This window comes from Pelobates fuscus, chromosome 2 (genome assembly GCF_036172605.1).
Source record: "Pelobates fuscus isolate aPelFus1 chromosome 2, aPelFus1.pri, whole genome shotgun sequence".
Lineage (NCBI taxonomy): Eukaryota > Metazoa > Chordata > Amphibia > Anura > Pelobatidae > Pelobates > Pelobates fuscus.
The window spans coordinates 123,851,888-123,875,261 of record NC_086318.1 but is presented as its reverse complement, the minus strand read 5'-3'; the positions used below and the strand labels follow the sequence as shown (position 1 = coordinate 123,875,261).

The window sequence follows — 23,374 nt, the reverse complement described above, 5'->3', positions numbered from 1 at the left end:
ACATACACATATATCCCCACTAGCACACACACAGATAAACACATATGCACAGATGCACATACACAGATATTCAAGTTGTAATTAACATATATTTAGCCACCCTCCCTGCTTCCATACCTTCTTGGGCTGGCTGAGGATGATGGGAGTCAGAGGCAGTCTGCAGTGCTCTCTATCCTCTGAGCAGTCTGTCAAGAGGGAGGAAGTGACAGGAAATTGATTTCCCCTCACCTCTGTGTGTATTTAAAGGGGGCCAGTCACACTGTTAAAGGGATACAGCACTCGACTGGGCCTCTGATTAGACCAGACTTCCTATCAGATTTGCTCTAAGTGTATGGGCTACCCAATAGGCCCCAAAAGCCTGCACTGCAGTGGTAGTACTGCCACTGGGCGGCACACTTAGCACAATGCTGCGGCACTCCGGTTGCAGAGCACTGCCCGATACTGATCTCCTTCGCGGTTGAGCTTTTATTGTTTGACCCTGCTTGCTTCAACTACACTCCTAACGAAGGCTAATAACTTATCCAACATCCATTTGCAAATTAAAATTCACTCCTGGTGAGTGTGCCATGGGCATTGTAGGCCATTTTAGGCCTGTCTATAGGAGTAGAATTTCAAACTTTGACCCTCTGGCTAACCTTCCTTAGCCTTGTCACGTTCTTATCGTCCCAGCATCACTGCTGCCTTTGATACAAAGGATTATCCTAATGTTGGCTCCGGGTTTACTCCAATTTGTTTCTTGTTCTTGCTTTCTTAAATGATTCAGCTTCAGGGGAACCAAGTACTCAGTCTGTTCTCCTATTATTATTATTGCCATTTGTATAGCGCCAACAGATTCCGTGGCAATTTATAATATTATGAGAGGAGGATTTAACTATAAATAGGACAATTACAAGAAAACTTACAGGAACTATAGATTGAAGAGGATCCTGCTCAAACGAGCTTACAGTCTATACTACAATACTGTTACTCTTTTGGTTCTGATCTCTTCCCTTGTACAATACCAGTTTAATTGTAGATAACTTTCAGTTAATTTCTTTCACAACCAACCTTCCCTGCATATCCCCCTTCTGGGTCTTCACACTTTCTACAAATACACCCAGTCAAAACAGAAGCACTTCTCTCCACACCTTTTCAGTCACAGTCTTCCAGATACTTGCAGTTTAAAAACCTACATTTTCTGTTACTCAGTGATTGGAAAAGAGAAAACATTGTAATTTAACCACAAATAATTTTCATAAAGACAAACTTGGGGCAATGTGATTGTCAGGTATTTAGCAAATGAAAGCATTCTAGATCATTGGCATATTTTGAGCATACTGGTCCATAATTGGCACCTTGCAAACAAATTGATAGAATTATACTGCGATTATTCACCCCATGTTATCCTGTAAGAGCCCACTGCTAAATACCAATAAGAACATGCCGAATAAATTGTTAATAATTATGTTCTTGTGATCACTTTAAGATTTGTATAAACAATTTATTAAAATGAAAAAGAAAAAAAAATACAATTACATTGGATGGGCATACATGCATTTCTCATTCTGTCTACATGCAAATTGATACTACGGTGTTGATATGGAAAGCTCGGAGAATGAACGGTTTATTACAACAGTGTACACATAACAGAATAACCGTAACATTGTATTACATCATATGTTACATTTACCCCTGTTTCTGCTAAATTTCCTGCCAGTAATTCCAAGCATTTGTAGCAGAAAATGATTTAAGTACCTTTCAAAAATCCAAAGAACACCCTCTTCAATTTCATCATACTTAGAGTCTCACAAATTATTTTCTTTGAAGTGTTTTGTTACGACACCCATCACGTGTAATGGAAAATTACATTGATTTATAAGTTATATATTAAGAAAGCAAGAAGTTGATAATCTAGACGATATTTCACCCAGCCGGTACGACATTATTTTTTCAGTAATAGTGGCTTTAATGTCCACCATATAGAAAAAATATTTTTACCTACAGGTGTATTCTAACAGATGCTGTAATTCTAAATTTTGACCTATGAATTCTGAGGATCTCCTACCGTAAAATCTAAACGTCTCCTTTCTGTATGCATGGGAAACCAGTTTTTGCTATTGTGTGCTTTTAGAAAGTTGTTTTGAACGGCACTAAAGTAACAAATAAAACATGTAAAATTATGCAGCAAAGCCGGAATATTACGTAGATCTTCAGGACATCAGGAAAAAATATCAAAAGATAAATTATATTTATTGGCATTTCTGAATTTGTGATTAATTGAAACCTGGATTGTAGAATTTAGGCAAATTTTTCAGAGTTGTAAAAATGTGTCAACTGTGTTAAAGTGATAGCTTGGTAAATTGTACAGTTTGGTGTAAAATTTAAGCCAATCCAGTATATAGGGAATAAACCCACCCAAGAGATGTCTAAGCATATTGTAATTTATGCCAATAATGCACACGCATCCTTTAGAGAATCTGGTCCACGTAACAAAACAATACATATGATGTAGTACATACAAATCATTGAATGCATACAAATTTAAGGATTTTGTGCAATGAAGTATAAAAAAAACCAAAAAAACGTATCCCTAAAAAAACCAAAACAAAAACATTTAAAATAAAGATACACAATGTAAAACTACATAAAAAAAAAAAAATTAACATCCATAATGTTAAGTTCATAAAATTAAACGAATGACAGTGAAGGCATCAATAGGTGAGTTCTGTAATAAAATGTCAAGATTCAGAATGTTCTCCCAGTAAAGACACAATGGATTATACAACCACTCATTGATGCAAAGCCACCATCAGTGCAAATTAATCCTTGGATCATATATTCAGATGACGTGGGCATTGCAGATCTTGTGTGTAGTGTTTTTCCAACATAAGGAAGATATTAACCCTTCTGTCACTTTGGGGGCCTTTAACAAATCACAGAGGTAGCTGGATCTCAAAAACAATAATTGTATCCCTTTAAATAGCAAGCTTGAGCACAGATCTCTAAAATTAGAGTGGGTTCTGGGTCGTGTAAAAACGTAAAATCAGGCTTTCTGATAATATTCTATTAGAGTGTTGGCTCCCCGGTATCAACAGCAGATTGAAATGAAGCCATATAACAGATGTAGGCTTATTTTAGTACGTTGGTTAATACATTGGGTAACCACCAGGGTTGGTAAAGAATCAGAATCCCTGATTGTCTGCCTCTTGTCTGCCAACGTTTGCTTTTTGTTCTATTGTGAATTGTGGTGGCTGAAGTAGATTTAATTGTAAATTAAAGAAAATCAATATAATGAAATAAATATGCTTATTAATGTTGTTTTATTCTAATCAGCATGCCACACTCCTCAATGAACTGTGTCACTATTTAGGGAATCTCATTAACACTTCCGCTGCAGATCTAACAGGTTATAAGGCAGCAAAGTACATCGGAGAAGGGAACATTTTATTACTCCTTCACCGACCATCATGTTCAGTTAGGATATCTAGATCCATCTGTGACGGGCACATTCTCCACCCCTCTCTCCAACAGGCAAAGTAAGGATATTTAGGTTACATTTCCCACTATCCACTCTAAGCTATACACCTTATAAAAATACAAATAAAATGAAATCCATAAAGATACACTTTTAACATGATCGGAATTCTGTCCAACAGAAACCCAGTCAAGACAGTAGTTTATATAAAAATGTTTAAAGGGCAGGGATCAGAATGTATAAATCTGGGATGTGCATTTTTCCAGTTTTCAACAGATTCCCACTCCCACTATTCTGATACAGCCAGATTTGTACTCTGACAACAGTCAGTGCTGCCGACTGGCTAATCGAAGAGAGAATAAAGAACAAAAAATGGGTTGACATTGGAATATTAAGTGGAAAAGCGTGGGCTTCTCCGGAAACAGCAGCCAGTAGAGAAATAGTACTTTTTTTGTGTACAGTACCAGGGAATAATTTCCGACAGGCCATAAATAAAATCATTTTTTAAAACTATAGTGGTTGTATTAAAAAAAAAAAAATATGAATCCATGTACTTTAAAGTATTTCTAAGTAGAGTCCCTGCAGAGCTTCAATCTTTGAGGCATATGAAAAAGAAGAAAGCCATTTCATTTGGCACAAGTACAGAACTGTACTGAGCATTTTGACCCTCCAATAACAGAGGTCCCCATTGGCTATGGAGGAGTTAACTGCACGAGAATGGCTGCTTTTAACTAGATTTAATTTCAGTAAGACTCAAAGCTTCTACAATAATACACTTCACAACCTTTCTGAAATTCATTTAACCCTTCGTGCTTCCTAAGATAGCATACAAAGCACTGTGCTGCATACACATTATAGTGTGTGTATATATTTTATAAATATATGTGTGTGCTTCATTTTTTCATGATTCTTAATGAATAAGATTTGACGTACAATCTTCTTCAATACAGTGATCCTTACTTCCATAGCTTAGCGGAAATACATTGTTAAATAGGCTCTTTTAATTTAAAAGTGGTTATGCTAAATTAAAGTTTATTCACTAAACAGTGAGATCTGGTCAATTCAAAACAGAATTTGCAATATTGAGGTCAAGCTAGAATAATTCTCACATTCAGCAATACCCCATTTTTGGATTATTTTGTACGCAAATTCACTGTTTAGGGATTAAACCCTTCAGTGTTCCAATTCATATGTCTAAAATCAGAATAAGAGTGTTACAAACCTGGGTATACTGTAGCAATCAGGTGCTATTTTTATGGAGCAGAATAAATGTTTCAATAGGAATACACTGCGCAAAAACACAGTGAGTACCAAAAGCAATGCGTTTCATGGGTTTCACTTGCAGAATCAGTATCACAGTGCATAAGTCAGTCTAATGGAACACAAGTTCAGCGTGCTATTCCAAAGCTCCCTGTCACGACTTGTCCATCATTGATTCAAGGACAGGGGAGCCACAGGCATCTGTCAGCACTTAGCATGATGCTCACAGTCAACCTCTATTTAAAAACCTAAGCACAGCCAACTAATGAGAGTGAAACTAATTACTGAACCTAAAGGCAACCTCACAACGTGGCTATTAGCATAGAAGTGGTAGCTCGTATACAACGTTATAGAAGGATTGGGAGGGGGGGACGACGACAATAAACGTATTTCCCCTTCACATCTTGTATACCACAAAACATGGTATAAAATAGAAAAGGTCCACGTTTAAATATACGTTTTTGGCATGTGTCCCATTTCCCGTACAAGAGTATTTTTTATGCATTCCAGACACCATAAATTAAGATGTTGCTCCGTGTTTTACCATTACTAATAAAGTGATGCGGAAAAAAAAAAGGCCATCATGTGGAATGGGGTGAAACAGTAATCATGTTAAGTTCATAAATAGTCCAGGCATTTAACAGGTCCTATTTCAGTGATTCAGATGTTTAAATAGCAGATATTAAATGCAGCAGCATGACACAACATAGTAGACAGTGTTGTTCCTGGATCATCTTCAAGCACAAGTATCTGCTCAGCAGAATAACCTCGTCACTGATTAGGCCAAAACGTCTTCTAGGAACCGCCATAGAATCATACACATTCTTCAGCAGACATCAAAAGAGGATTGATATATTCAAAACCTTCAAACTCCGATTGGTCAATCTTCCTCACAACATCACTGTTTGAAAAAAGACAAAAGAAAAGGAGAGAACGTTTTAATGAGCTTCCAATTCAAGGTGTAAAATGCTTATTAATAGCACTTATGTGGGGGGGCCTTTTATCAAGATCAAGTGGACCGTCATCTTTTATTACTTAAGATCATATTATAAAAAGGACATTTTAAGGTCATTCCCAGATCTAGTTAAATGTCTCCTGCATGTGCTTTTGTAATAAATGGTGTGTTGTGAAACTGGAGAGAGGGGACATATAATAAGCCCATAGGAGATGCTATATAAGACTATTCGTAAATACATTATTTTAATATGAATATTTTCTCTTTCACACTATAATGATATGCTTACTAGCCATTTGTTTGATATGTAGATAATTCTCCCTGTTTTACTCTTTACCCGCTTTAACAAAGCCCATAATCTCAGTGTGTTGTATGGTTTGGTTGTGAAAATCATATATCTCTCCTCGATGGTTATTTCTCAATTCCACTATTTATCATGTAATGACTCAGTTCAACCTAACTATTTCTACTAATCTATTCTCATTTCCCATTTGTACATTACCAAATAAAATGTCCAATTTTTTTTTGTAGTGTATTTAAGAGCAGGATGACAATGATAATCTTATTTTTGTTTTTCTTTTCTCAAATTTAAGATAGCATAGTGTCCCTTTAACCAAACCAGTACACTACATTCCTTAATCAGGGAGTCATGTAGCAACACATCTGAATGCTAATTAAATTCTGATTGTCACCTTATGATAACCATTCTGCTGAACACAGCCCCATCACCCACACAAACTTGAAATACAGAAAGGCTCAGCTTAAATTTTTTTGGATCACTCAAGAAGAACAAAATATGACCACATACTCATCATCAGGAGTAAGCTGGACTGGTTCGTTTGTGAACTGTACATCAAAATTATCTAATCCAAATTCTCCGCATATGTTCGGTTTGAAGGGAGGAACCACTTGTTTTTGCTCCATCTGCAACAACATATAAAGACAATTAAAAACTTCAAGACTTGTTACCAGTACATTGGCATTGTCATTAAAAAGACCCCTATTCTTTATAAGCTAAACATTTGACATGTGATGGGAGGACTAACCTATTGGTTTCACATATATTCACTGCGGCAAATTAATGTCCGATTGTCAGTCCCGAACTATCAATATACAGTTGTCATTTTTGTAAATAGTGAATACAACTTCATTTTAATATAAGGCATACACATTAGCAGCATGATGTTTGTGGATAGGGGGTTAGGAACAAAAGAGAGAGGTGGTGATTCTGATTGTCATCGAAGGGAGCGGAGAAATACATGCCCTTAGTAACCCATAAGAACACTATATTAGTTATTCTTCCATTTACACTGAACAGCTGCTTTTAGAAGCAGCTATCTAAGCGGAGCTTGCTACCACACTGAACCAGACGCCATTTCTAGTAGCTCCGTCTAACTTTTAGAATCCTGGCGATATCAGCGAAACGGACACCCATGCAGCCTCGCAAACCCCACAGTTTGAATCAGCACAGCAAGCCGCATCGATAGATGCCACTCTTTGAGGCTCCAAGAGGAAACGCAAATCTGGGGCCTACCTCGCGCTCACGATCCGAGACCTTGAGGAATTCCTGCTCAGACAACCAACAGAGCAACAGGGGCACCCTCCATCCCACTCCAGCTCATACGACGGCCATTTGACTCAGATCCGAAAAACCTATGGCGGACAGCAGAGACATCGGCGTGCTGCTGCAGTGAGATGAGCGGGAAACAGACCGCGCTCCCAGCCCAGAGCAGGAGACATCCCCAATCACAAGGGCAACGCAGCCCCAGCAGCCCCTGAACCCTCGGACAACGCGGCCCCAACCACCAAAGGAGATTTAAAACTCCTGCTAGCCAACATCCACAAGCTCTTAGCAGCCGACTCGGCCCTTCTCAAAACAGAAGTACAAGCTGTAACTGACCGTGTGAAAGCCATGGAGGAAGACGTGGTGGAGGTCAAATCTCATCTAACATCCCTCGATGACAAGGTACATCACATCCAGCTTAACCAGAAACTCATGGCACTCAAAATGGCCACCAAAGAGGACCGGCAAAGGCACACACATAAAAATCAGAGGAATCCCCACCGCCATCTCGGCAGAGTAGTTGCCAGACTACGTAAGGCGCCTCTTGGCCACCATACTCCCCCACGCAGCAGCAAAGAAAATCGCAATAAATTGAATTTACCATCTCCCGACCTACACTCGCCTAAAGTCCCCCGCAGTATGGGACGTGATCCTAAGATACGTTACATTCCAAGACAAACTCCATATTATGACCGTGCTTAAGGGCAAGACGCCTCTATCCTTTGAGGACTCTGAATTTACCTTTTATCAGGACTTATCACAGGCTACCCTACTGTGGCGCAACACATACAGCCCGGCAACCACACAGCTATGCGCAGCCAACATGGCCTAAAGGGGTGGGGAACAGGAGGTTCCTTGGAGGTCACCCACGAAGGGGCAACACACGTCCTCAACTCAACGGATGAAGCCACCAACTTCCTGTAAACCTTCGGCTTGTCGAACCTGATCGCAACGAGGCAGCAAACCCCCCTGGAGTACACTGGGTCCCAGCAACCACCTCACCTTGTATCTCGGGAGCGAGTGGGAGACGAACTCCAGTTCCATGAACACTCACGTTAACCTAGTGATGGACTACCTCACCATAAATGGTGGATACCTCTAACACTCCAACGAATTAGATGTTATTTTTGCTGGTTTAACTGTTTTAATTTCTTTATTTTCTATATTATGTATTTCACATGATTATTCACTTATGCACACTCAGGCTTCAGCCCCTGGGGCACATAACGCCCCAAAACACACCTCGGCACACATACGGGGTACTAGTCCCTAAAACTCTGCATTTCTTGAGGAACACACAGCACTGAGGCCACACAGTCAGGTGCATACCGCACACCCCCTGCCCCGCAGCCCCCTTAGTTAGAGGTCATCACCCTAAATGCAGAGACAGAGCAGGGCAGTCCGAACGCCAGAATAGCTCACAGATCCATCATACATGCCCTCACTAGAGCAGATCACCAGCCATCCGTCCTGCAGAGACAGGACATCGCAGTACGAGAGACCCACCCTGCCTGCCCAACATTTGCTCCACCACGACTAGCTTGTCGCGTAGTAGATACGACAGTCAGGCTACATACCTGAATAACCAAACTGTAGATTAAACCTGACCACGAGCCTTTGGCTCCGATGAGTCTAATCCAATTTATTTATCCATTTATCTAGCTACCCATTCACCAATTGAAGGTGTCTGAAGCTTACAGGAATACTATATCATTAGGAATACAAATATGTATCTACTATAGTGCCCTGGTAGCTGTCTATAAGGAAAATGAATGTCATTAAATGGAGCTTATGAGAAAGCATTGAATTCATTCAATGTGTGTGTCATGCCTCCAATGCTCCTCTATAAGGAGAATTGGGTTGGATCATCGACATGGAAACAACATATCTTCAATGATGCTGTGTGAGGCGGAAAATAAAAGCACTTTTAAAAAATGTTACTGCTAAAGGGGTTCCCTTGGAACGAACTAGGGACAAGGGTGCTATAGAGTCAGGAACACAGGTTTGTATTCCTAAAGCCATAGTGTTCTTTTAAAATTCTGGGTATGTAGCTTACTGCCCATTCACAAGCAGATCCGTGATTGAAACATTTTGGATCTCATTAACCACAAGGGAATGGCTGACTATTTCCCAAGGCATTATCCCCAAACATCAGTAGTCATCAATAACCAATAATAACAAACAAGCAAATTTGGAAATGTCCAACTTGTGCCTTCCCGCCCCCTACTTGGCTATATAACACTATTTTATTGCTACCACGATGACCCATGTTTGAACCATACAACCCATCTCTTACAGTAAGAAAGCATTACTCACAAGGTCCCAGTCAACATTGCGGAAGAATTGATGGCCCTGGATATCAGCAAACCCAGTCTGTGGATGACAGCCAAGCCGGTCCTTTGGTTCCTGGTGATTTAAAAGAAGTACAAATGGATTTGCTACAGTGTATTTAAAGATATATGGTTGTCACTGGTGGACAATACTGAGAAAGAAAGCTGCTAAATAAAAATTGCCAAGACTGCAGGTGTCATGCTAGTAAATACGCTGTATTTTTGGTACAAATCACAGCCAGAAATAAAATAAAAATCAAAGAGAAAAAAGGAAGACAAAAAAAACTAATTTGTTGTGTGTGACACAGGCATTTAAAGGTGGGTTTGAAGACAAACAGATATTGTTGCCAAAGGGTTCTCGGTTACTCACTTTGTTAAGAAAGCTCTTTAATACGCTAGCTGCTTTCACAGACAGAGATCGAGGAATACGGATTTGCTTTTCCAGAATGACTAGCAATCAAGGACAGAAGACACAAACAAACAACAAAATGTTAAAAGACATGTCTATATTAGCCAACAATAAATAAACAAAAATAAAAAATATACAACATCTACAAAATGAAGCTATACTGCTGGAGATTCATGGTTCCGTTTTGGGAATCGATTGCCATATATTTGACAACAATTCAGATTATTTGCCGTAATGAGAATCAGTCTGTGAATCCTATAGAATCATTTCCTGCTTCATCCTCCATTACAATTACCTAAAATGTTATTTGCCCTTTATCTATGCCCTAGGCCTAACACAGAAATAAAATGAAAAAAAAAAAAAATTCCATTAAACACAAAAACATTGTACTTTTTCATGTGTTTTATTTATTTAAATTGTTTAACATTTGCTGTTTTTGTTGGAAAATGATTGGAACTTTTAGCTCTATTAGCTGGTAGTCCATCTATTATCAATGCTTTAACAGAAATATACCCTGTACGTGTTAATCAAAGAGTCAATCTAAGTACCAAAAACACCAATGTGCCATGACACTGTTCTGGAGTACGTACTCACACTGTTTTCAAACATTTTGACATTTACTTGGGTCGCCCTGCCACTTCTAGTCTGGCCATCTCTTCTGGTACCGGTAATGCTACGTCTGCATTAGTAATTTCAATTTGGCCTGTTTCTGGACTTGACGCTGGACAGAATTTAGCTGACATTCTCAGCCAATTAATCCTTCCAAGTGGGGATGAAATTGACATATTGAATGTGGAAGGGAAACTTTTTATTTCGGATATACCAGAAGAGGAGGCCAGGCCAAAGGAAAACAGTTTAACCACTTACTGTGGCACAATTCCAAGACACTCCTAGCATAAAAACCACTAAAATAATGGCAGACTACGCTAAATGTATGGGATTGTGGGAGGTAACATGGGGTTTGCCTGGTGCCTCAAAAACATAAAAAGTGGACTGCTATTTATCCGAGTTGCTAGTTTTTGTGTGCAAATGTATTGTCCCCAGATCCATTTCCCACTATGGCAGGCTGATTATTACAAGGGTCACTATTTACAACAGCCACCAGGACTCCCTGTACCTGTACACACCATACAACAAATATAGGACTTTAACCCTCTCCTTACTATCTGCCTACATGCACTTTAGCCACTTGCTTCCTGGTTGATGTGATACATACTTGCAGCCATGCACCATTTAGTTGCACTTGTTCAGATTACTTTACTTTACTATGCAAAATATATGATTGTATACTATCCAGAATTGTACAATAAATACACACACGGTTTGTACATACCGTGTTTCTCCGAAAATAAGACCGGGTCTTATATTAATTTTAGTCACAAAAAACACACTAGGGCTTATTTTCAGGGTAGGGCTTAGAGCCAGTCTGTCAGTCGGTGTCCGCGCTGTGTAACCCCCCCAGAGACCCTCACCTCCCCCTCCCTATAATATTCTCCCCTCCCTGGCTCCCTGTAATACTCTCCCCCCTCCCTCCCTGTAATATTCTCCCCCATCCCTCCCTGTAATACTCTCCCCCATCCCTCCCTGTAATACTCTCCCCCATCCCTCCCTGTAATACTCTCCCCCTCCCTCCCTGTAATACTCTCCCCCCTCCCTCCCTCCCTCCCTTTAATATTCTCCCCCTCCCTCCCTCCCTGTAATACTCTCCCCCTCCCTCCCTGTAATACTCTCCCCCCTCCCTCCCTTTAATATTCCCCCCCCTCCCTCCCTCCCTCCCTCCCTGTAATACTCTCCCCCCTCCCTCCCTCCCTGTAATACTCTCCCCCCTCCCTCCCTCCCTGTAATACTCTCCCCCCTCCCTCCCTGTAATACTCTCCCCCCTCCCTCCCTGTAATACTCTCCCCACTCCCTCCCTCCCTTTAATATTCTCCCCCCTCCCTCCCTCCCTGTAATACTCTCCCCACTCCCTCCCTCCCTCCCTGTAATATTCTCCCTCCCTGTAATACTCTCCCCCCTCCCTCCCTGTAATACTCCCCCCCTCCCTCCCTGTAATATTCTCCCCCCTCCCTCCCTGTAATACTCTCCCCCTCCCTCCCTTTAATATTCACCCCCTCCCTCCCTGTAATATTCTCCCCCCTCCCTCCCTGTAATACTCTCCCCCTCACTCCCTTTAATATTCACCCCCCTCCCTCCCTCCCTGTAATACTCTCCCCCTCCCTCCCTGTAATACTCTCCCCACTCCCTCCCTCCCTCCCTGTAATACTCTCCCCCTCCCTCCCTGTAATACTCTCCCCACTCCCTCCCTCCCTTTAATATTCTCCCCCCTCCCTCCCTCCCTGTAATACTCGCCCCCCTCCCTCCCTGTAATACTCGCCCCCCTCCCTCCCTGTAATACTCTCACCACTCCCTCCCTCCCTCCCTGTAATATTCTACCCCCTCCCTCCCTCCCTGTAATACCCCCCCTCCCTGTAATACTTCCCCCCCTCCAATCTTCTCCTCACCTCCCCCCCCCTCCAATCTTCTCCTCACCTCCTCTGTAGCGTGGCCGAGCTCCTCTCCGGTCCGCGACCCGGCCGGACTGACAGGAAGTGCACACTCAGTGGGGCAGAGGAGCTCGGCCACGCTACAGGGAAGGGGAGGTGAGGCAGTGCGGCAGCCGTCTGAGCGCTCTCTATAGAGCGCTCAGGCGGCTGAGGCATTTAAAGGGCCGGCAGCCGCCGGCCCTGCCTAGGTCTTATTTTCGGGGTAGGGCTTATATTGCAGCCCACCCTGATAATCCAGCTAGGGCTTATTTTCGAGGTAGGGCGTATTTTCGGGGAAACAGGGTATACACACACATGCAGAAAGAAGAAGAAAAAAAAAAAAAGAAAAACAGAACCAGCAGATAAGATATTGTTATCAGTCTTGCTTTAGCAATACCACAAATCTATACCACCTCCTATTTCTTCCCTTTTCCTGTGCCAGATCTAAAACATGCAATGAACAGGGTTATGAGTAGTCCGTAAGTAAACATTAGCCTAACTGCATTCTGGTAATAGATGAATGGTCTTATGGCAAAAGTAAGCATACACTGATCATCCACAACATTAAAACCACCTGCCAAATATCATGTAGGTCCCTTCGAGCTACAAAACCAGCTCTGAACATGTCCTGTTGTATCTGGCACCAAGACACTAGCAGCAGATCCTCGAGTCCTGCATGTTGCGAGGTGCGACCTCCATGGTTTGGATTTGTTGTTCCAGCAAGTCCCACAGATACTCAACTGGATTGAGATCTGGAGAATTTGGAGGCCAAGGCAACACCTTGAACTCTTTGTCATGTTCTTCAAACCATTCATGAAAAATGTATGCAGTGTGGCAGGGTGCATTATCCTGCTGAGAGAGGCCACTGCCAACAGGGAAAAACATTGTCATGAAAGGCTGTATGTGGTCTGCAACAATCTCTATGCTAGTAGTATGTGTCAAAGAAACATCCACATTAGTGCTAGGATCAAGGTTTCTTAGAACATAACGCTGCCTCTACCAGCCTGCCTTCTTCTCATAGTGAATCCTGCAGCTGTTTTCGAAAAGAAAACATGATTCATCAGACCATGCAACTTTCTTCCATTGCTCCATTGTCCAGTTCTGATGCTCACATTTCCATTAAATGCACTTTTCGCAGTGGACAGGGGTCATTATGGTCTCTCTGACCGGTCTGTGGCTACTCAGCCCCCTATACAGCAAACTGTGATGCACTGTGTGTTCTGACGCCTTTCTATCATGGCTAGCATTACGTTTTTCAGCAATTTAATCCAGGGTTATCAGATGTGCTAGCCTTCACTCCCCAAGTGTACATGATGCCAGTTCACCAGTTGTCCTTCCTTGCACCACTTTTGGTAGGTACTAACCACTGCATACAAGGAACACCCAACAAGACTTTCCATTTTGGATGTTCTGACCCTCATCTAGCCAGCACCATTTGGCCCTTGTCAAAGTGACTCAGATCCTTTTACATCCCCATTTTTCCTGCTTCCAACACATAGAATTAAAGAACTGAATGTTCACTTGCTGCCCAATATATCCTACCCCTTAACAAGTGCCATTGTAATGATATAATGAAGGTTATTCATTTCCACTGTCAGTTGTTTAATGTTGTGGCTGATCACTGTATGTGTGTTCCTAAAACTGATGAATTGATAAGTAAAAGTTAACACAATGACTGCTTTTTGATTTGTTTTACATTGCCAGATAATGGTACAGAGTCTTTGGACCAAAACCACTTGAACTGGTTTTGGTACTTAGAATGTCCCTTTAAGTTAGATCACTTGCACATGTATAAAGTGCAGATAGCTTGAAAGGGCATTTAAATATATTAAATGTCTAACTTTTAATAGGTTAACAAAATATGCAAGCATCTTAAGTTGATTTTATCACCCACCTAGTTTAGTATACACACTTGTACTCACTTAGCTTACGTACCGTTATATTGACCAAATAAAATTGTCAGCAGGATAAGAAAATCATGTTTAATGTTACTTCGTAATTAAGGGTGGGTCAGGCATACATAATTATTGGAAATGTAGCTCACAAATCTCAGCATTGTAAACAAAGCCTCAAAGGGTAATGGAGAGATGGACAACTATACATTTATGCTTAAAAATAATGCACATAGGAAGAGGAAACTACCTATTACCTTGGAAAAGAAAATCCTCTGTGTTTTGGTCCGGATTGTCAGTGCTCCCAACAATATCGAACGGTGACCTTCCAGCCATCATCTCAAACATCAAGACCCCAAGAGCCCACCAGTCCACACTGAAACCTTAATCAGAGAGAAAAGCAATCTAAAGACCTGTTTATCATATCATAAAACAGTCAGCATGACACATTCTTTTATTCTCTATGTATGTAGAGTTCTACCTTACTCAAGGGCAATTCAAAGTCAAAACCATTATTTAATTGCTGCAGTCATACATTGCAAACCCCTGAAGTTATCCACACCAAGAGAAATACAATAAAGAAATAATACAATCATTTACATTCTGGAACACAACTACCTAGAGACAGTTTTGTTTTAAAATAATCCTAAGCAATCTGCAAGCAATGTGTGCATTTGTGATGAAAGCAGAAGCAATTGTTTTATCCATTGTCCCTTAACTATTCCAGTGTTAATGGGGCATATGTTAACATAAATCTGAAAAACAAGACTCTGGTGGCAAAGATTTTAAATATAATCCCCCAGCCAAGGCGAGTGCTTTATTTCTACAGCTGTTTATTGTAAGCATAGCCTAGCCGGTTCTCGCTTATTACCATAATCTTCTCCTCGCAGGATTTCTGGTGCAATGTAATTTGGAGTGCCGCAGAAGGTGCTGGTCGTATCTCCAGGCCTAAGCCCTTCCTTTAAAAACAAAAAAACAAAAAAAAACACCAAAAACAGATTTGTAAGACTTACAGCAATAGGAATCTCAATTTGTTTTTTAGAGTCAGAGATCGTTAACTTTTGTTACAGCTTTACTGACTGGTTACAGGATGAACATACAGAACTGTGGCAAAACAAATGGTCATAGGTGTAGATAACAGTCATAGGTACCCATTGTACAGCGCTACGGAACTTGATGGCGCTATATAAATAATAATAATAATAATAGGTAAAATAGATATGCAATGACCGTACTGACAAGTAAGCTAAAAATATGATGAAAAGTCTAAAGTTTGTAAAGATACAGAATTTAACAACTGAGATTAGCCCAATACTGCTGTGTGCACTGCATTCTGGGATTGTGTAGTTAGCTTTGCGATGTGCGCCTATGCGTCCCACAGCACAGCAAGCTACCTACTGGCCACCCACTACCACATACCACTTGCACACTTCCACTATTAAATTGTAATATGTACCTGATGGGGACTTTTTACACTTATTTATTACATTGTGTCCTAGGGAAAAAATAATGTCCCCCCTCTCTAATATTCAAAGGGTAAATAAATTTAGTATGCAGTCTGGACTATCCAACGTTGCTATCCAGTGTTCTCAAAAGTTTGAAAGCATACATAAATGCCGCCATAGGACCAATGATAGCTTGATTAGTGAGCTTATGTTAGAAGGCAGCCATTGCTGAATCAATTGCGAACTTGGGTTATCATAAAGTTCTTTTTTTTTTTCTCATAACAAACATTCAAGTCTGAAAAATACATGTGTTTCTTTACAGCAATCCTGAGAGGAGAGGCTAGAAAAGCGCCTGAGTTGACAGGAGGTATAAAATATAATTTCCCCACCTTGCACATGCCATAGTCAGTAAGTTTTATGTGCCCTTCAGAATCCAATAAGACATTGTCCAGCTTTAAATCCCTATAAATAATCCCCCGCTCGTGAAGGTAGTTTAATGCCAGACTGATTTCTGCAGAATAAAACCTAGGGGGGAGGAAAACACAGATCTATTACAAAGAAGCAATGCGTGCAAAGAAAGAATGCATAAAAGAATTGCTAAATAAATCCCCTTGTTTGCATGCTACAGTTTATATCTATATCAAACCATCATCGCTACTTAGGATATATTCTTTTATCATAATGCAATTTCCATTTCAATTATCCCACCATTTCACAGGCAGTGCAGGGAACGAAATACACACACTGCCTGATTAAGAAAACATTAATAAATAAAGGAATTGTGTCTGTCACTATGCCCCCCTTAATACGAACCGTGCATGTTCCTCTGGAAGTTTTCTTTGACGTTGCATGTGAAACATTAGATCGCCACCGTTTACGTACTCAATGACAAAAAACAGTCTGAAAGAAAACAGAATGTTAGGATAAAAGCAAACGGAATGCGGCATGGCATCACTAGAATTTAATGTCTTGAAAATTGTTTTATTATCCCAATCGTATCAAATACAAAAAGATTAGCAGGTCTTTCTTAGTCTGGGCTACTTCATCCCTTGAGCCTTTTGGCTAAAACTTCAATCTTCCTTGGTCCTCCGTTAAGCTGGAAGTATTTAATGATGTTGTAGCCTCACAACAGATGAAGGGTTGAATAGCCCAGTCCTACATAGACCGTTGACATTGTAAATTAATGTGCACTGTATTTTCAAACAGAGAACCACAGCTGAGTGGCTTGTTCTAAACGGATGCCGATGAATGTCCCTACAAATACACGTGGGAAGCCTAAAATTAAAACTGTGTATAATGTAGAAATTAAAAAAGTGTCGCTCTTTAGATCACTACCCGGTTGTTCTTCTATCATATATATTTAAGGTATAAGGTTAAAAAAAAAAAAAAAAAAAAGCGGATAGTTTGTTCTATGAACTCTGCAAAAAAATAAAAACCCACATTTTAAAGTTATTCTTTACAATTGGTGTACTGAAATGACGACATGCATCATGACAGGAGGTGAAGAAATACCACATTTATCTTCAAATCAAGATGGATCCACTGTCACTAAAGCAAGGATTTACAAGTACACGAAGAGTTTTATCCATCAATTTCTCCTGTTTTCTTTTGTAAAGCAAAAAGGACCACCCCAGACAAAAGAACAGTTTAGAAATAAGGTTCACTTTTAATGATTAGCCTTTATTGTTTAGAAGAGTTATATCCTGAAGGCTAAACTTAAATGGTTAGTCCAACCACCATGATCACATCTGCTTTTAGAAGCAATCATGTTGGTAGGAGTTTGGATGTGTAGTGTTTCATAGAATGTGACGTGTGACGGCAGATAAGAACCATGGGGCTAGTTACGAGCACTGTACGTTGGTGATAGATGTAACTGCTTTTCCCTTGCAGGGGAGATGCTTTTGTGTTTATTACTTTCCTCCCACACACACACTGAGGAAAGCCCTCCTGTCTTCCAATCTCCTCCATGGGCATGTATTTTTTATTTTTTTTTATCCCCTCCTCTTTTTCCACTCCATTCCTCGCTTTCCTCCTCCCCGCACTGGCACTGGCTCTGGCTCTGGCTCAGAGCGTGTGCCTGCTACAAGACGTCTTTGATTAGATGAAGGTACGTACCCCAAGGACAGGGGTGCCGCAAGATCCTTGCCCAGAACTGGATTAAGGTGAACAAAAGTCATTTTAAATGCTATTTGAGCATTTCATTTGGGGGCACCAACAGAATACAGGGCATTATTCTCATAAAACCCCAAAAAGGGTTGAAGAAATCTTTTAATAGATTTATTTATTGACAGATCCTAAAAATTGGATGGATGAACCAAAGCCTGACTGTCACAGAGAATGGATGCAAGAGCTACATATGTTTAGCCAATATTTTGCATCTTGACAACCTTTTGAGAGAATTCTGACCAACAAAGTTGCTGGATTATTTAAAGGGCTACTTTTGAGTACGATGTTGAGATCTGTACATCATCTACACATAAAACACATTTTGCCAATTCTCTGAACCTTGCAAATGTGGACACATAGTTGGTTTAAGACTTTAGGGAAGAAGGACTCGGCAGGACTATGTCACGGTTTGATGAGCTCATTTTTATGAGGACTCACAAGTTCTACATAAGAATTGTTAAATAAAATTCCAACTTACCTGCTCTCGGTCTGGAAACAGGAGTGAAGTCCTACAAGGAAAGGATGGTTTGAAGCCTGTTCAAAGACATGTTTCTCTGTCTGTACCCAGTCAATATCCTACAACCAGACATAAATATATGTTATGCTATGCAATTATTAATATGCATTCAGGTGCTTAGTAGAATTCCAATTTATTTAGGGTACTAAAGCTGAGCTCTCTTTGTAAACTGGGGGCATCCATCTAATGATGTCACCAGTGATGTCATCAGTTCACATGCCCTTATTTTACCAGTTCCTGAAGTCCAAAAACTGGAAATCTTACTGATACTTTATACTAGAACATTGTTATTGGGTTTTTTTAGGCGGCAGAGCCTGGCTGTTATTTTTTAAAGGGATAGAAACCTAGAATGTGATGGCAGATGAGAACCGTTTGGCCCATCTAGTCTGCCAAATTTTCTAAATACTTTCATTATTCCCTGGCCTTATCTTAAGTCTAAGATAGCCTTAGACAGTAGGGGAACATTTGTTACTAAAACCCTTTGTGTGTCAGATTTAAAATACCCAGTTCATTGCTAGGATCAAAATACCTATTGTGACTTTTGCACTAACTTGCGGAGAACTGACAAATGGAATGGAAAATTTCAGGGAAAACACCCAAATAGAAACAATAGCTAAGTTGGAGAGGTTTTCTAGTTTGGCTGGTTCAATGTATATCTTTATTAGATAATGCACAAGAGAGGCTGGGTAAGGTATGATACGGTTACGTTACACTGATCAAATTTACACGTACTCACATACATATATATATGAATGAATGTTTAATGATATGTGAACTTGCCTCATCGTCATTAACAAGCTCCTTTTTCACCACTTTCATAGCGTAAATACGTTCTGTTTTCTTCAGCCGCACCAGCAGAACTTTAGCATAGCTGCCTCTTCCAATAACTCGTAGCAGGTCAAAATCCGGCAAGCCCAAACTGGAGTGGGCCTTGCCACTCTCCCTGCTGTTCATTGCCTACAAAGGGGACATTTCAAAGAGCTTAATAAAGGCACATCTTATTATATGTCAGAAAACCAGCTTTGTAGCTATTGAGCCTGTGTTCAAACTGCAAGAGAAACAGTATGGTGGCTTAAGGAACAATGTAGATTACAAAGGGTTTCTCAGGATGGGCCCAAATTCCTTAACAGTCATACATGAAAAGTATTATTGTAGAATTATAAAGACACCTATTCTAAAACAGAAACAAAAGGAAACTGGCGGTGCGTGTGCAATCAATATCTTCTGGATTCAATGTAAGCCTTTAAAGGGAGCCTTCAACTCAGTGTGAGGGCCCTCTGAAATATTGGTAAGTGGCATTTTTCCTGGATTGTATAACTATATAATTGGTTTGATTTTTCAGATTTTTGTTTCCCTTTTTGGGGAAAGATAAAGGGAGAATTTATCACCTGTATCAGCTTTCCCCCCATCACTGTAAGATGCTATTATAAAGAAAAGGAATAAAGTGTGCATTGACTCTTTTCCAAAAGAAGTCATTCATGAAGAAAAGATATGGGAACATACAGAAACCGTAACATCCCTTGTCACAGTCACCAGGCCCTCCATTCCATAACACCCCAAAGCTTTCACACAAGCAATGCGCCATCGTAGAGCTATTCTTTGACCCGGTGAGGGCCTAGCTCGAGTAGCGAGGCTGTATTTCCCATGGCTGCTGTTATGTCTTCCTTGAGTGGCAGTATGCAATTTAAAAGTGTAACACTCCAGACAGAGAGGATTGATATTACAAGTCATTCATTTAAACTCCAAGGCACATGCCTGTGAAATCACACAGTTTTTTGCTAAGCCTTACCCTAACCACAGTCGAAGCATGAAGACCTATGGACGCAAGATTTTTTTCCAGGCTTTACAACTACGTAATATTTACCCTGTTGTTGGCCTGGTCTAGACGCTGCTCTAACTGGCATTCTACCTACCTTAACATCCAGTTCCTGCCCCCGGTGTATCTGATGATGCTTCAGCTAATCAGTTCTGGCGTAGTTAGCTGTGCCCACCCTAACCTTGCCATTCAAGGTGGTGTGTCAGCCACCAACAAGGTCCAAGCAACCTTCAAAATCCTTGTAAAAATGGTGTCTGCCGTGAAACACCCAGAACACGCAGATCCTGCAAACCTGAGTTTGTGCCTCAGCCTTAACTTGACAGGAAACAATGTTCTGCCAAGATATAGAAACACGGTTTTATTTTTAGGGGACAACTGGTCTAGCTTTCTTTAAAGCAGGTCTGGCTTTAAAGGGGAAAAAATACATATATAAACAAAGCAAACAAACTGCAATAAAGTTTTGAAAAACGACCAAAACCCAAAAATGACTTTACCTCTTTCTCTTCTCCAACTTGATCAAGGTTATCCTGGCTTTGAGGCCTGTAAGGGAGTTCTGCAAATAGAACATGTTTTGCCAGTTAGTGTTAAGTACTACTTCAAATCACAAATCTGTCAAAATAGAGAGGATCACTCTCTTTTAATAAATTATATAACACCACAACGAGCGATTTGGGAAAAAAGCGCTCTAATGGGGAAAAAAGTACACTGATTCAAGTGTGGTCAACACCTAGTCTAATTAAATTGTATTCGTACACGGTCACAGAGAATACAATTTATTTATACATTTCAGAAAGAGGCACTTTGGGTCTACAGGTCTAAGACTATTAGCGAACATATAAAATTATGCATTTCCACGTACCTTCACAGATAATACACATATCTATCAGTGCTGGAAATTTAAATACACTGTGTATGTCCACAAACAGATTTCTGGTTTCACTTGAATAAAGTGTATACGTATTTTCTTTACTGTAAAAATTGATACAGTTGAAAATTGTGTCATATGACACATCACACTCCCAATCATGGAGGAGGTCTATTGTTTAGATTTGCTGGCCTTTGCTCAAGCTCAGTTTATGAATTATATTGTTATGCCGACCTATAGGCTTTTGTTTAGTTTTAAGCAGTTTGACCATAAACAGGGCGCTGTGAGCTCACCACCTCTGCCTCTGCGTTATACGGAGGGATTTCACGAACTCATTACCTGCAAATATATTTGGATGGTATGTGAACACAATGCACTGATAGACTGTGAGTTCTGGGCTATACGTTTTACTGTAGCCAACTCTGTGCAGTCAGATTAATGTTAAACCTTTCTTTTAAAGATGGCGATGCAGAAAGCGTTGCCACGATTAGATGCAGTCAGAAGCCGCAATAGCCTAGTGCTCACAGTCTATTACTGCACAGTGTGAGAATGCAGGATGATCATTTTTTATTACAAGTAATGAAGCAGGGCAAGTCGTCATTACGATGTTGGATTCAGAGTCAAGGGTGGCCAAATGATATGTCACAAAAAAGATGGACTTTATCCACTGACATTTGCACTGTAATCAAAACGATAAACTGCAGTGGTTATGGTGCTTAGAATGTCCCTCGTTTAAGGTAAATTTAAAACGCAATACAAAATAATTGATCTTAAAAAAGACATAGAATTCTAGGCAATAAATCCATTTGTATTATATTAGAGTCTTTGCTTTTGTACGGTAATAATAGCTTTAATAATACATCTCTCAAAAGGTTGAAAAGACTGTAGGTGGATTTCTTTTTCTCCAGGATTGCCCCCAAGGTTACATCTAATCCTAAACCAGAAAATGCAAGCAATTCCTATGGGTGAGATTTAAAATAATGTTCATGATTTCTAGGAAGCAGTGAATCACTACTGGTTGATTAACCTAACTCAAAGAACAAGCCCCTGCTCTCTCCCCAAAAATAAAATGAAATATAGTAAAGTCTAGGTTGTGTTTACACATAACCCTTCCGTAAACTAAATGAATTCTTTCAATACGTGCACAGCTTACCAGCTCTATAAAATGATCGAGCTTAATAAGTGTAATTCTCTAACCCCAGGGGGATAACTCTCGAAAGCGCAATATATTTATGATTCATAACGTTACATTTCCTAATTGTCGAAGGTACATATTGCTATAATCAAAGGAAAATGAACGCCTTATTAGAAAGTTATGTTGATTATAAAGTGAATAGCAAGAAAATTATCTTTACAGGCCCATGGGATGAATGTATAAACAGCTTGGATACGGCGCTTATTTTTATTTGTTGTCTTTTTTTTATTACTTTTATCAACTGCATTAATCTCTAAAGCATCATCAGTATTTGCTTCTGCTCTGAAAAACGGGACAACAAGCAGCACAAGAAAATATTGCTATTGTTTTAGCTAAAGGGCAGTGATCACGAGCAGTTACATACATGGCAGTCATTCCAATAGCTGTTCATGACCGTTGGAAGACTCATTACATCCAACAAAAATTGGCGTTTCGCTGGCCAAACTTACTGATGACAATAAGCAAGAACCACTAATTAGGAAGCTTGAGGGGAAAACTAGACACACAATGGAATAATCTATAGCCAATTCAGCTAAATGTTTTAATTTTTTTAAGAATGGGAAAATTAACAAGATAAAGACTAGAAATCAATTTCCTTCATGTCTAGTGTTCTAAGTGGTGTTTTCATGCAAACCGTCATATACATACACTACTGCTTGGCCCCCTCACTAGCAGCTAAGCCTGTTTTAAAGGCTTAAATTCTGTCCGTAGAGAGGGTGCATGTGTGGTTAAGAACATGGGGTGAAACTGTAGGCCCAAATGTTTACACAGTGAATGATCTTTTACATTAGCAGGTGGAGAGAAGAATGATTCATTTTATTTATTGTCCCTTTAAAATTGCATTTATACAATTAGTGTTCCATTTTTTTGACGTTCCTAGATTACAGATACCTGGGTCGTGGTGTTCTGGGTGCATGCTTGGTGTGTCCATTGGGATAATAGATTCCTGGAATGATAAGGAAAAAAGAGCTGTGCCTAAAGCAT

The 23,374-nt window shown here is 40.1% G+C and overlaps 1 protein-coding gene across 1 annotated transcript in view; it reads right to left on the bottom strand.

Annotated features, from left to right (window-relative positions):
• Positions 1–2,339: 2,339 nt before the first annotated feature.
• PRKCI (protein kinase C iota) overlaps positions 2,340–23,374 on the bottom strand; it is a 95,742-nt gene continuing 74,707 nt past the window's right edge. The window contains exons 7-18 of the mRNA XM_063442658.1: positions 23,282–23,336; positions 20,825–20,883; positions 19,295–19,471; positions 18,476–18,573; positions 16,645–16,731; positions 16,221–16,356; positions 15,258–15,345; positions 14,644–14,769; positions 9,934–10,013; positions 9,550–9,639; positions 6,478–6,593; positions 2,340–5,615 (exon numbers count right to left, since the gene is read on the bottom strand). Of these exons, the coding sequence (XP_063298728.1) occupies positions 5,528–5,615; positions 6,478–6,593; positions 9,550–9,639; positions 9,934–10,013; positions 14,644–14,769; positions 15,258–15,345; positions 16,221–16,356; positions 16,645–16,731; positions 18,476–18,573; positions 19,295–19,471; positions 20,825–20,883; positions 23,282–23,336 (1,200 nt within the window). The 3' untranslated portion in view covers positions 2,340–5,527. The remainder of the gene's footprint in view (positions 5,616–6,477; positions 6,594–9,549; positions 9,640–9,933; positions 10,014–14,643; positions 14,770–15,257; positions 15,346–16,220; positions 16,357–16,644; positions 16,732–18,475; positions 18,574–19,294; positions 19,472–20,824; positions 20,884–23,281; positions 23,337–23,374) is intronic.